Source organism: Grus americana, chromosome 8 (assembly GCF_028858705.1).
Source record: "Grus americana isolate bGruAme1 chromosome 8, bGruAme1.mat, whole genome shotgun sequence".
NCBI lineage: Eukaryota > Metazoa > Chordata > Aves > Gruiformes > Gruidae > Grus > Grus americana.
Window position 1 is genome coordinate 4321008 of NC_072859.1, and position 14277 is coordinate 4335284.

The following is a 14277-nucleotide window of genomic DNA, read 5'->3' on the forward strand; positions in this document are numbered from 1 at the left end:
TTCTTATGTTTGTACAATCCCTGTTTCAAGTCAGCAGCCCCCAAACAGGAGAGTTAGGTCTGAAAATATCGGTATCCAGCAAAACACAGGAATCTATTCTAGGTATGACTTTGCAGCCCATGCATTCTGGGGTGTTTTCTTTTTTTGGGTGGAAGCTGCATTCATTTTCTCGTGTCGGTCCCAGTTTGGTTCCTTGACAGTCAGACATGGCATGCTCTCCCTACCTGGTGACTACGCTTTAACGAGAGTTGGGATATGGGCAGCATGCATTTCCACATTTTATGTTTACGCTGAAATTCTGAATTTTGCGCTATTCTTGACATCTGTCCATCGGGTTAAGTCCATGTCCACTAAAAGTAATGGAAGAAATTCCTGACAACATCCCCCTATCACGGCTCAGTTTCCATTACATTCTGGCTCTTACCTGTCAAGGAGAAGTTCCAGTACTTCCTTAGCAGAAGCAAAGGCCCTGTAAGTTGACAGGAAGATACTGATGTAGGTAAAATCATTATCCCCAAAAGCTGTCAGAAGGTTCTCCACAAGTTTCTCCAAAGTTCCAGCTTTTATTGTCCTGATCTTGCACGTTTCATACTGGCTGACGGTATGTTCTGGAGGTAACTGGTCCCCTTCAACCTACAAAGTTGAAACAAAAATAAAACACAAAAATCAGACAGAAGCCAGATCCCCGGCACAGCTTTCACAGTGAAACACAGATTACATTCCATCTTTTCACAGGAAAAAAGTCCATCTTTAGTTACTAAACAATGTCATCAACGTTGGCTCTCCAAACACCAAATGCTGTATCAAATAATGGAGTTTTTTAGTAAGTTTATCTTTAAGACATTTCCCTGACGTGCTCCACAAAATATTTTATAGTCTGACTGCTATCGAGTCATCTCATGATCCCATCATATATTATTATCTGAAAGAAAATCCATTATCCCACAAAGAAGAATATTACCGGAGGGAACAACAGTGGTAACTCAGTGTCTCACTTAACTTCTGAATAAACATGAAAACTGACCACAACTTTAGCATCAGCGCTTGTGATTCCCTTGCTGAAAATACCAACTCTGGGTTGCCGCACAGAACCTAAGGTCACGAACACATTTGGATGTGAAACATTTCACGATACGTTTGCGGGGAGGATGTCAAAGTCATCCTGCAAACATGCCATTACAACATTTCGATTTTCTCTTATAGTTTCCGTTTGGCGCAATATTTGTCAACAAATCTAGGGTTTGGTGGTGTGTGTGTGTTTTACCTTGATTGCAATAACATGACATGCACAATCACTATTTAATCACCATAATGATGTATCACCAGCACTAATAAAATTCCAGTAACAAAAGTGTCATTTTCCTTGAGAGAAAGAAACGGCTTGAGCCCGTTCAAGTGTCTGCAACCATGAGCGAAAAGAAAAACCCTGTCAAAACTCCCCAGACATCACTATGATTTATGTAAATAAACTACTGGAAGGTCATCTGAAAGAATGAAATGAAAGCATGGAGTTACTTTTATTCACATTTACTGAGTTTAGAAAGTATTTTAAAGCAAGCCTTGTATCTAGCTAGCAGTAATGAGATTATGCAAAGAAAAAAAAATCAGGCTAACATGAAATATTTCACGCCTGTGGAAAAAAATTCTTCAGTCTTTTTAAGCTAGATTAAATATATCAGTAGAAAAATACTACAGGAAATAAACTTGTACTGGGCATGAACACACAACAGTCTAGCTTAGTCTTTGCATCACCAGTTCTGCAATCTCAGGCTACAAACTAACGAGTTCAACCCATTTTCATTGCAGCATTATCCCACTGCAGATTTCCTCCTCACGTGCGCACTCATGGCAAGCTTGCAACTGGGACTGCTGTGACGGTTCTCTTCTGAATCACAACCCTCCCCTCCTGGGTAACAGCTTCTGCTGTATCACGATACCAGACAGTAATAGTATATCGTTAAGTCAGATTTTCCCAGCCTTAGAGTAATATTTTATAATTTAACAGCTCTTCTGGGTTTTGAATATTGAGTCAGTATTTATACAGATTAAGAGACTCCCCTAAGTAACAATACAATCCATATTTTGGGTTTCTCCGTGGTTTCTTGATAACACGTCTCAAATTCATCCTGACGAAACGGCATCATTTTGACCAGAAGTAATGCTCCAGAAATTGCTACTGAGGTATGAGTTAGAAACAAGGCGGCTAACAAAATTCCAACACAATACCTTGGTACTAGACTGAGGATGCAAAGACTGCACATTAATGACTTACAGTCACTACCGACTCTGGCTTGGTATACTGACAAAACACAAAGAAAAAGAATTAATCTATTCATAAAATAATTAGGAACAGAACACCTACCCGCTTCATATTTAATTTAAAAGCAATGGAAGGTAGTGATGTATTTATAATAGATAGCCCTTTTTGTTTTAAACAATATAATGTCTTTAATGTTATTCTACAGCTCTGCTACTCTTGCACGAGGACATATTTCCCAGCTTGACGAGATCCAACAAACTCTTGTTGTTACATCAAAATATTGCCTGCTGTATTAAAAACCCCAACAAACCAGACTAGACAGGGAAAGAAAAAATAGGAATAACAGCAGTTATATAATGTTCTGGACTTTCTAACGAGAAGCGGGCCCTGACACAGGTTTTTTTGGCAGAAAAGTGCCTCTGTGTCTGTGGGAAGACCTGGAAGAGCCAGGAGCATCTCGTAGGATCACGACACGAGGACCTGTCAGCTGACAGTAAAGAGTACCGACCCAGCGGGTAAGCAGAGCTCCTAGGAAACCTGCAGCCACATCCCAACTGCAAAACGGCTCCGTTTCATATTGGGTTTAAGCCACTAAAATAAGCTGTTCCCAGAGGCCCTTTTCTGCCCACCTGCTACAGCAAACCGGGCTGGGAAAGTGGTCTAGCCAAAGCCGAGCCCTTCGCTTCCCTCAGCAGGGTCAGGTTTAACCCAGACAAGTTGCCCAACCTTGTTCACCTCACGGCTGCGGAAATACGCGGGCAGAGACACGGAAAATAAGCTTGGGTGCAAGCTGTAAGACAATTTCCAGAAGCACTGCAGGTTTACATCTGTTCGAACAGCCCGGGGTCTCGTGTCACGAACCCATTAATGCCTTTTATGACTAGATGCGGCAACGCACGGTACTACTGCACCAAACCCCAGTTACCCCAATGCAACCCCACGGGGAATGAAGGGGATTACTCCGGAGCAACCTGCAAAATTTTGTTGCGCAGATCTTAGGGCTAGTTTAAAGGTGTAAAATTTGCTATATACGCGACTTGAAGGTGTATATAGAATTATATATGACACCACCATGACAGAAACAGTAAAAGGATGGGTTGTTACCACCACTATTATATATCTCCTCCATTCAATTTTTCCCTACGCAAAACTTGCTTGGAAAAAAAAAAAAAATTACATTTTCTTGCTGACTTTCCATCTTACAATTAAAATATACTTTTGAAAATAACTAGTTACACAATACAACCGCTTTCAAACAGGGAAGACATTCTGCACCACCGTATTTAACTCTTAATTTTCTAGCCAGCAGATTCCCCAACTCCACAGTGTATTGACTTATGCCATATTCTACTCAGCGTGTGTAAAAACCTCGCATTCACTGATGTGAATGTGTACCAAACAAGGGCAGAATCTGCTTCCAAGATTGATACACGCACAAAATTTTCCGTTAATTGCAACATTGCAACTTCCCCAAGACATCATGTTGGGAGAATGTTAAAAAAAAACCAAACCCAAACACAAAGCAAAACAAAAAACAACCCCAAACCCTGAAAATCCAAAACTGAGTTTGTCAGCAAAACATTAAACTGCTAGAAATCATTTTAAGAGACTTTTAGGCATTGTTTGTGTTTGTATTATTTTAGCAATTCTGCCTGTAAGTTTAAAAGGAAAAAGGACTTGGCAGAGCAGCTCAATAACAGACTTTCAGAGTAAGACATTGTGGGCTGAGTTAGCATGCTAACAGGAAACCACTCAGTCTGGATTTAATCAAGAGGCCATCTCTTCTCTGACATAACCAGGCTACCCAAAGGCAAAAGAGTTTTTGTGTTTGCTTTTGTGTTGTCTGCTCAGAGGAATACTGGATCTACTGCTAGTAAAAGATGCTCCTAAAGCTCTTTGCGAGTTTTGACAGTGGCACCTGGCGATTGCTGTTATGCGGTGTCAGTTAAAGCCACCAGAAGTTTTGCAGTGGTTTGTGCATCAAAACGAGAAAAAAAAGAAAAAAGGCTCTCCAGCTTCTTCCGTTCTTCTCCTTTGATGCGTCCAGTAGTCTAACAAAGGTACCAGACCCCGACATCTCTGGGCTCCAGTAAGCTTTTCTGGTCCTCTACAAGGCTAAAAATAAACAGATATGGCATTTTATAGTCTGATGTATTTTATGTTTTTTAAAGAGTCTCATTTTGATTTTTCAGGCAATGGATTACGGTCTCCACAACCTGCAAGTGTAATTGATGAGCAAATAGCTTCCTACCAGATAGCCAGCATCTTTCAAAAGCAAACGTAGAAAGATTGAACTGACGTATATTCTTGCGAGTCCTTATTTTTTCAGGCTGCGCAGGCACTGATCTAGTGTAATTCCAACATCTTTACTAATCCTCTGCAACGCTGTACCTTCGGAGGGGCCCACTCTCTTTTAAGGCGATCATCTTACAGCTATACAGCACAAAACATTACCCACGTATACAGTTCTTGCTGAAACAGGAGAGCTCCACGCAGACTAAAAAACATTCAGGCTACAAAGTTCCTTCAAACACAAACCGACTCCAAAACCAGCTGCAGATGCCCACCGAGGGAGCTACGATTTGGTTCCAAGCTGGTTACAATTAAGGTCCCCACCTTGCCCCACACAGGCTGGCTCCTGACCCCCCCTCCCCACCCCGCAATCTCACTGCATTGTGAAAGTGCACGATAGCCGCACGCACAATTGCAGGATGAGGAAAAGATACGGAGTATCAGCGCGATATCCAACAAACATCATCTCCCCGCGACAGCCACCAACACAGGGCTTGAGTAAGCAGCTCCTAAGTTACAAGCAGCTTGTTACTGCCATAGCTTGTTGCTAGGTGTGTAAAAGCAACGTTCCTTTATGAATCTGGTGAGACACCACGTGCAAGCTTTGATACCGCGATCTCCGTTTCCCGTCAGTCCTTCTCTGCAAGAACTGGCCGGGATACGCTGGTGTCTCGCCATTTTGCCTACCGATGACAGGAAAATAAAGCAGAACCTGCACGCGCCCCCAAATTGCCAGGTATTTCACTCAGTTTATGAGCTAAAATACAGATCTGGATTCCACAGCCTCATGGGCCAAATGCTACCTGTTAACTTTCAGTGGGATTATAAATTAATTATAAACTCCACCATCTCTTAAGGTAATGATCCATCCTAGCAAGAGGGAGTAGAGACTCGAGGTAAAAAAGTAGTTCAAATTCTGAACAGTACAAAAATAGGTTGCTGCTCAAATAAAGACATACAGAAGTATAGTCATTATTTCAGAAATATCACTGGAAACAATCGCTTTTACCACAAAAAAACCCCCACTGGTCTGCAGGTTTTTTTTCCAATGCAAATATTATCTGTTGAGATTCTGAAAGCAAGAATCATGGAATGAAATCAATGTAATTGTTTTTCATTAGGCAAACTGGAAAAAAAATATCAAAAGAAAACAACAGGGATGAACAATAAATGAGATATCAAATATTCTTCAGGCTTAGTCATTTAAAACGTTACCACTTTACTAAAGACTTGTTTTATTTAGAAATTCTGCAAAATTATTTGCAAGAGTGCCTAACTAACTAGTGTCTCTTAAACTCCATTTTTACTGATTTTGACAGATTTTTAAATGCTTTTGACTTTCCTTGAAACTTGCAGCTTTTCCAGATGGGGAGTTTTCCACTCTACCTCTTTTTATTAACTCACTGGACAGACACCCTATGCTGGAACAAAACTGCCTAAATTGCAGTAACTTACAAGTTAACTAAAAATAAGGTACTCTAATCAAGAAGGACTGTTTCTTTTCACTGTTTGCCTAAATGTGAAACAGCTTTAACCTTCTGAAAGTAGGAATAAGATGCTTTTTGTGATTTTGCCCTTATTTTTCTGACATTGCTTCCTTATACACAGGTTCTCTAGCATAAGCCTTCAATATCTACAATCACCCTTGGGAAAAAAATAAAAATAAAAGTAAAAATAATAATCACAGAATGATTAAGCTTCAAAAGCTCCAGAAACACAAACGTCCATAACACCAGTCTGAGAGAAGAAAAACCTAAGCCATCCTTCATTTAACATGCAGTCACACGTCACTTCAAGAAAGTGGCAAGATGAAACAAAAGTTGCTTGAAGAACAACGGGATTCCATGGCAAAACCACACAGAATTTCAAGAACATGTCTTCAGGACGCTCCATAAGACTCCTACTCATTTTAGTCAAGTATTTTTGTGAAGAACAACTTATTTGACATAGCATTTCCTTGCACTAGAGACCTTAATGAACTTTATAATTAAGCCTGCTCCTCTTAAAAGGAAGAAAGCAAGATTGTCCCATACGCGTATTGACAGATGAAACCCACGGCAGCTGACAATCATGCCGAACTGACTCAAACTTGTACACATCCATGCTTCCTCTTGCAGGCAGTTCTGCAATGCCGGTAGTATTTAAGAGCCTTGCATCCCACCACTCTCCTGTCTGTCCTTGTCCTTCACTCTGTAGAACTGTCAGCCTGGAAAACAGCTTGCATGAGATAAGACTCTGAATCTGAAGCAGAATTTCCAGTCTAGGAAAGCGTGGCTCGAAATGCAGGATTTGGGTGGCCAGATCTCTTGCAGCCTGTAGACTCCAGGCAGCGTAGATGCTTGCCTTTGCAAGAGCAGCTGCTTTTATTGTACAGTGCATTTGGAAATAAAATGAACATAGAGCTCTCCGCAGAGCTCTCTCCCCTTCACTAACTCCCATTTCCCCGTTTGGGATGCTGCTGAAAATCAGAATTCTACATGTTGACTGCACCAAAAACTCAGAAGCCAAAATAACTTTATGAGCTCTTTCCTATGATCTGGCAGCTAGGGGTATTCCTGGATTTCCAAAGCTCCACCCTTTTCCTTTCCTTTCTTACCACATAAATAACCTCTCTTGGCAGCAACCCAGAGTTTCCAGGACCAATTAATTCCATGATGATTATACAAAAGGCATTCTCATTTTCTCGTATCCTTAGAGCTCACAGCCTGGCTGGTATCTGTCTGAAGAGCTGGCAAACAGTAACAAAAGCAGTGGGTCAGATTTAGAGGTTAAAAAAAAAAAAAAGAAAAGAAAAAAAAAAATAAAGCCTCTTACAAACGCTGTTGCTCAGTTAGAACCCTTTCACTCAGGCACCTTGCAGCTACTTAAAGCCACTCTGGGGAAAATAAGAAACAACATGCATACCATGGGGCTGAGCTGGGCATTCTCACACCTTCTGAAGTTATGCAAATTTAGACTCATTTGGGTATCAGTGAGTTATGTGGCACCAGTTCTAAATGAATCAAAGCAAAAACCCCTAATTTACACATCACCTCTCGCTGCATGCATCTAAAGGAGTTTAAGCAAGTGCATTAAGAAATTGAATCTTCAAAGAAGTCTACGTTCAAATGGCATTGTCCAGCTCTTACAAACGGTGGAACTTATTCAGCCATGGGAACACGTAAAATCCCCTGCTGAATTTGGCCCACTTCTTAGAAGCATGTGTGCAGCAAAGGAACGTAGCCATAATATTCAGCAAGAATCAAGTCGTCCGAGAGGTTCGCTATGCAGTGTACCAGCTTTTTAAAGAGACCACAAATTGCCCAAACAGCTTAGCCCCAAATCTCCATCTCTAGCTAGCTTGTATGGTTTATGCACTTAAGTTCTCATTGCTTCCTACCTACAAAAAGTTCCTTCTCATCCTCTCACCTCTCTCGCTAGAAGACCTGTTAACAAAAATCAAGACAAGCCCTCCCACTCTCTTCTCTTGTCTGACTTACTGTCTTCATTGAGTTAAGTGAACCTGAAACACTGGATTACTTAAACCCTTTTCATTTTTGTTTGTCATGTTTCACAGTTCTACAGTTCACCACAATCTCGTTCTCTCTTAAGCATGCCAGGGACATATTATTTTCATAATACGTCAGTATGTATAAATATTCTTTGTGGTGGTTTTGATCGGACATCGAAGCTTAGCAAGTTCCTAATTTAAAATAGAAAAAGCAAGAAAAAGAAACCAGTAAGTCAAGTAAGACTTGTAGTCATGTGCATCTTACATTGTTTGAGGAATAGCTGTCGTCAAATGACATTTACTAGAAACACTCTTCTAACCCAGCAAACAACGTGTCCCATATTAAATATCTTTCCAAAGCCCTTCTGTTTTAGAGGAGAATTATGTCCGTACAACTCAGCATCCTCCTCTCTTCAGTGCCTAGGAACACCAAAATGTCCAATCACCAAACCCAGCAGTAAATAAATACTCAAAATAATAAGCAGCTAAGTGAGCAGGGCACCAGAACGAAGGCAAGGAAATAGGTGTTATTGCCCATTTTGGTAGTAAAATCAGCCCATTTTGTAAAATATTTTGACTTCTGGAGACGAAGGAAGCGTTACATAGTGTCTCCATGAGGGAAGAGCTCTACATAGAGTCTTTGGACTTGCATAAAACAGTCAGTGATTAACTGTCAAAACCAATAAAAGCTTTTACAGGTATGGATTATAGAGGGTCCCTAAGAGAGGGGAAAAAGGCAGCTTGGGCACTTCCCCTGTGCCTCAGAAACAACAAATAGTAATTACTGTTTCTGCTAATTACCCTTATCTTAACTTCTCTTCCTCTTCTGCTTCCAGTCTGTCCTGGAAATTTGTAGGTGCCAAAGCCTGCTTACAGCTCCCAGCCTGAGTTACGTACTGGGAACCAGAAAGGAGAAAGGAAAGGGTGTTGAGCGGGGAAAAAGTAGTACAAAAGGTGGCAAACAGCTCAAATATTTCACTTGATTCTGAAATGGCTTTCAGTAATCCTGACTATAGATTAAAATGATAGGTATACCGCGCCTTCCGTCCGAGGAATACTTAGAGCTTTAAGTTCACAGCACAGAAAATACTGTATTTACACACAGAGTGCAAGCCTCAATTATGGTTATCTGAAAACATAGCATAATCGAGCAGCGTGTTGCTACTGTTCACCATCCCAGAAGTTAATATCCATATCTATAAAAAGTTAAGACAAATCAGATTACACAGCCAAATATGCGTTTGGCCACCACTAAGGTTAGCCAAAACTACTGGCCACTCTTTGCAAGAAGTGCGACTATTTTCTCCGCTCACAGATTTTAACTAATTTCAAAAATTTTAGCTGCATAAAGCAAAACGTCTGTTAATTGTGGATGGTGGGGAGTTTGGCTCTTCAGGTGACAGTCTTGCAGGAAGAAGGATCCCTTCTGGGAGAGCCTTAAAGGTGGCTCAAGAGATTCTCAGCACCCAGGAAATTCAGGCCATGGTAATATTAGCCCTGGGCAGAGCCATATGCAAGACCTCTGTGTGCCTCGGTTTCTCCAGCTATGGAAGGGCGGATTAACACTGACCTCCTCTATGAAGCACTTCACAGTCCATAAATGACAAGCACACTATAAAACTAAGCAGTACCGTTTCTACACCGAGTCCACGTAGCAGATGTAGAAAATCACCAACCCAACCCAGTTTTGTTGCAACAACCAGACGTCGGAAGCTAGAAATGGCAACTGAAAACGTGACAAATCCATGCATTCAACTCAAAAGGCCAGATCCCAGCTCAGATCTTCGTAAGGTCTACCGGGAGCTTGAAAACAACCCATCTCTTACCAAAATGAAAACTTCTCCCCAGCAGCTCCTCACCCATTTTACCGTCTTTGGAGAGGTCACCCGCCAGTGTCACACAATACCAGTCAGTCTAGATCTTAACATAGGGTTGAGACACCGGAGTGTTCGACAGAAGAGACCTTCACGTGGCCTTAGCTTTTGCACTGTTACTGAGCGATTGCAGAACACTGTCACGAGCCAACAACTAAGGGCACAGCAAGCGAGTAGTACAAACAAATACTTTGAAAAAAGAATACTGTCAAAAATCATTGTGATATTTTTGTTAAACTACATGACACGCTGATATGCATTGTAAGCAGCCAGGCTGAATACACGTGAAGGAATTCACTTATTAGTGTGTAAATCTCCTACAGAAGAGCTAACGAAACTCTGAAAGCACAGCATAAACGGCTAAAGCCGTGTCAACTTCCCAACTTTAAGAGCATTTCTAACAAACATGAACATGCACGGCTAATAACCCACCTTCCTCGCATCGATAGGTTACGCAGCTTAGGCTAAATTACTGCCCTAAAAGTGTATATTAATCCCTTTTTGTCCTTTCAGGACTCCTTTTGTATGCAAATATTAAAGAACTTTATACAGGGCAGGCTGTATAAGCTAGTAGAAGTCAGGTTACCTGATTTGACGACGTGATGATACCGTGGTCTCTACGCAGAATACTTTCTCCTATTTTAAACTAATCTAGATTTCAAAGGCCTACAACACTGGACCTTTCTCCCCATGTCACTCACATCAATATCCTCCCAGACAAAAAAAACCCAAAAAATGCAGCTGCTAAAGTCATTGTCCAAGCCCATAAATAGCTCACAGTCTGCCTTAAAATCGAAAGCCTTGTCCTTCAAGTCTTTGTATGCAACCCTGTCCCAAGCCTCATCTCCTGGTGTCATCCACTTCAATGCTTATGCTACAATTACTGCATAACTGCAATTTTAATATTGTGTCCCCTCCCACTTCCCTAAATCCCCCATTTTATTGTTATATGACCCTTGATTATTTTGACGCAAGGCTAGACATCACAGGATTATTTCCAGTACAACTGAATTTTGATGCCACTTAACACTGCTATAGTATCAGCCTAATGACATCACCCCTGCACAGAAGTTGAAAATTCTCATTTATCCTCCTATTTATAAACTGCTTGGATGTTAAAGATGACAGCAACTCTATGTCTACCCTAAGAAATACCAGAGGAAAGCTATTATACAAATTGTGTTTGTGAAACACTGGTCAGTGAAGCCATTTGCCATGCTTCTTTCATGAAAAATGCTAGAACAAAATATGCTGTCATTTTTTAATGAATGCCAAGTATAGCAAAGAGAAGGGATGATTGATATTACCACTAACGCAGTCAGACAGATTTTCTATGGCAAGAGTCACAGCATTTTATGAAAATTATACGTCAACATGAAAAAATTGTATTTTGACCATTCAGAAACATTAAGGCCATTTTTCACCAGTACCTACGTTGTTGGTAGTCAAAAGCTGTGATAATTTTCCTGTGAAAAGTCACACTATTTTTTCCCCTTCCAGGAATGTAATGTAATTTAATTGTGGAGCTCATCACCACTTTCTGCTCGGTTGGTAGAAACAAAGAACGTCCTGTATGAGACAGCAGGCAACACTGCTGAACTCAAAATGGATTTAAGGATGCCACAAGTAATAATTCTCTTGCATAATAGTAGCATGAATGCACATTACATAACCCAAAATGGTTTTATTCATCCTGATTGTATCGTTGGCTTTCCTTTCACACTGCAAAGCTTGCTCAAACAGTACGCCGAAATTAAAATTATACAGACTCAGGAAATCAATGTAAACTGCTCCCGCAGTATAAACAAGGCAAGAGTGATAGATTTTAATAGTACCAATAGCTGGAAAATAAAACTGTAGGTGCGGGGAGATTAAATGCATTCTGACAGAGGAGAAAATATTTAGCAGAAGACTGATTCAGATTTTAAAATAAACTGAACTTGAAACACAAGGTATTTTTGTGGAAGAAAAAAAATTAAGGAAATGTTGTTACATGTTTCATAATAATTACTGTGAGCAAGCTCCATTGCCAAGCTTTTTTAATCTTTTATAAAAAGAAATAGGTTAGCAGTAAGTAAACCACTTTCATGACCACAGCATGAATACATACCTAAAGCACATTACAAACTTCATTTCAACGGCTGTCCTTTTTACTACCCTTTGTTTTGAAACTAAGAGACCTCTCCAGGGTGGGGCCCGAGTAGAAACAGCAGTAATAGTAAGTTAATGTTACCTAATATTAAGAGTTACCAGCTTGAACATTTATTTAAGTTCTGAAAGAGTCCAAAAATACTAGTTCAATCATTAGTTCAGGCCAAACTGCATTTTTACTATATTGTCTAGACATCACAGGGGATCAGATTGTGGAATCTCTTCGGATTCTTCTCTTGTACACATACACACACGCACAGAGAGAGGGAGTGCCTATGTATAAATACACGTGTATCTATATGTACCATACCTGTGACGGCAACATCCTTGTATCTTCTCTATGACAAATTCTGCATTTCGTATGACAAACTGCATAAGCATATGGCAACTAAACATATTGCATACCTACACAAATTACTGCGTTCTCGTAGCTACAGCACCCGGCCATTAACCCGTCTCTTCTGACACAGCAGAAAGCAGCATGGGTTGCGTGAGCTGGCGCTGAACCCGCTGCAGACGTTCGTATTTTGGTTTAAGAATGCTATGTTGCAGCTGAACTCAAATCCTTAGGCGATGGACACAAATCAAAACACACACATAATTATGTGGAAGTATTGAGTCAGAATGCAAAATAAGTATAGCTTGCAAGTAAAGGGGAAAGAAAGAGCAAAAAATGTCAGGCTGTAAGATGAAACAGCAATAGTCCACGTTTACTGTCCGTTCTTTTTTTTGGGGAGTGGTTGTTTAATTACCCGTCAGGAGTTAATAGCATACTTCTGTTCTTCTCCGTCCTGTTCACTCTATGGCCACCTGATGCTTTCCGAACGAGACGACTGTTTTTGCATGAAGAAGAATGCAAGCCTCATGGTTTAAGTAAGTGTGCAAGAGTTCATTCACATTTTGTATGCTACAGGGAGCCAGCAGACCAAAAGCACAGCCAGAATCAATCTGAAGCACTCAATGGGAGGAATGCAAAAGCGTAAGATCTGACTTCCAAATGAAATACATTATTGTTCTTATGAAACTTTTCCAACAGCAGCACAATGGCTGCCATGTCAAAACGTAAGACGCCATCCCTGCCCTAAAGGGTTTTTTGACTCTAAAAATACAAAATGCACCACAGGTAGAGCCAGATATTACTACAAACCAAGCAAACAGACAAAAGGATGTGTAGGAATATCTTCATAATCATTTTCTTGTTGTATTTGCATGTAATATTTAAACTGGCTTCCAGATACACCTCAGGAGCATTTAGTTAACTAACCTCTTTTGCACTGAAGACAACAGTTAATCCTGAAGGGTGTACTGAATTTGCATCCTAACACCAACAAAGCTTTGAAACGTTACCAACCTCAGCTAATAAGTTTTATCCAGGTGAATACTATAAACAACTGAAGGACATTCTGCACTTGGTTCAAGTCAAAACAGAACCTCAACATGATTCGGTGCATGCAAGCTTTTATGCAAGTTTATGTGGGGCATAAACTAAACATAGGAGGAAATAAACCCCTAGATAGCTCTTTAACAAAGAATCATAGAATCATTTTGGTTGGAAAAGACCTTTAAGATCATTAAGTCCAACGTGTGATGGTCTGTTTCTGCTTTAGGATGTATAGATATTCAGAAGTTTAGATCACTGGTTTTTAAGAGTCGGGAAGGAGCCACTGAGATCAGGAAGTCTAAGCCACTACATGAGAAATATCACAAGTCTCCAGTTTGAAGCCCAACAGCTATGATAATTTGAACACATCTCAAAGCATTCAGTCATTCCATATTGTTCAATCATTCTGAGACCTTTCAATAGAAAATGTCACTTTATAATAAAAACATGTTGTTTTACTTGCACAAAGAGCCCATGGACTCCCTAGAAAGGAAGAAACAGCTATTGACTGGGAGGAAGGTTGAGCCTTCACAAGGAGAAAGGCAACTGTACAAAGCAGCTGAGGACGTGGGAGGGGAAAAGAAAATAATCCTTTAAATTGCTTTCAGAACAAAAAGGTGGGAAGAACATAAGAGGAAAAATAGATGAAAGAATAGAATATAACAACAGGATCACCCCACAAAAGCATTTTAAATTCCTACACCTTATTAGTGCCATTGTGGCCCAGCAGCAGCATTGCCAGCTGTAGTCCACAGGCCGTCAGCTGGAGACCCACACAGCGCTCAAAGCCACCGCAACCCACTCGGACACCACGACCCACTCCACAGGA

At 40.6% G+C, this 14277-nt stretch overlaps 1 protein-coding gene across 1 annotated transcript in view; it reads right to left on the reverse strand.

Moving 5' to 3' along the window:
• RGL1 (ral guanine nucleotide dissociation stimulator like 1) overlaps window positions 1-14277 on the reverse strand; it is an 81869-nt gene that overhangs the window by 52427 nt on the left and 15165 nt on the right. Inside the window, exon 3 of the mRNA XM_054832965.1 lies at window positions 425-633. Within this exon, the coding sequence (XP_054688940.1) occupies window positions 425-633 (209 nt within the window). The remainder of the gene's footprint in view (window positions 1-424; window positions 634-14277) is intronic.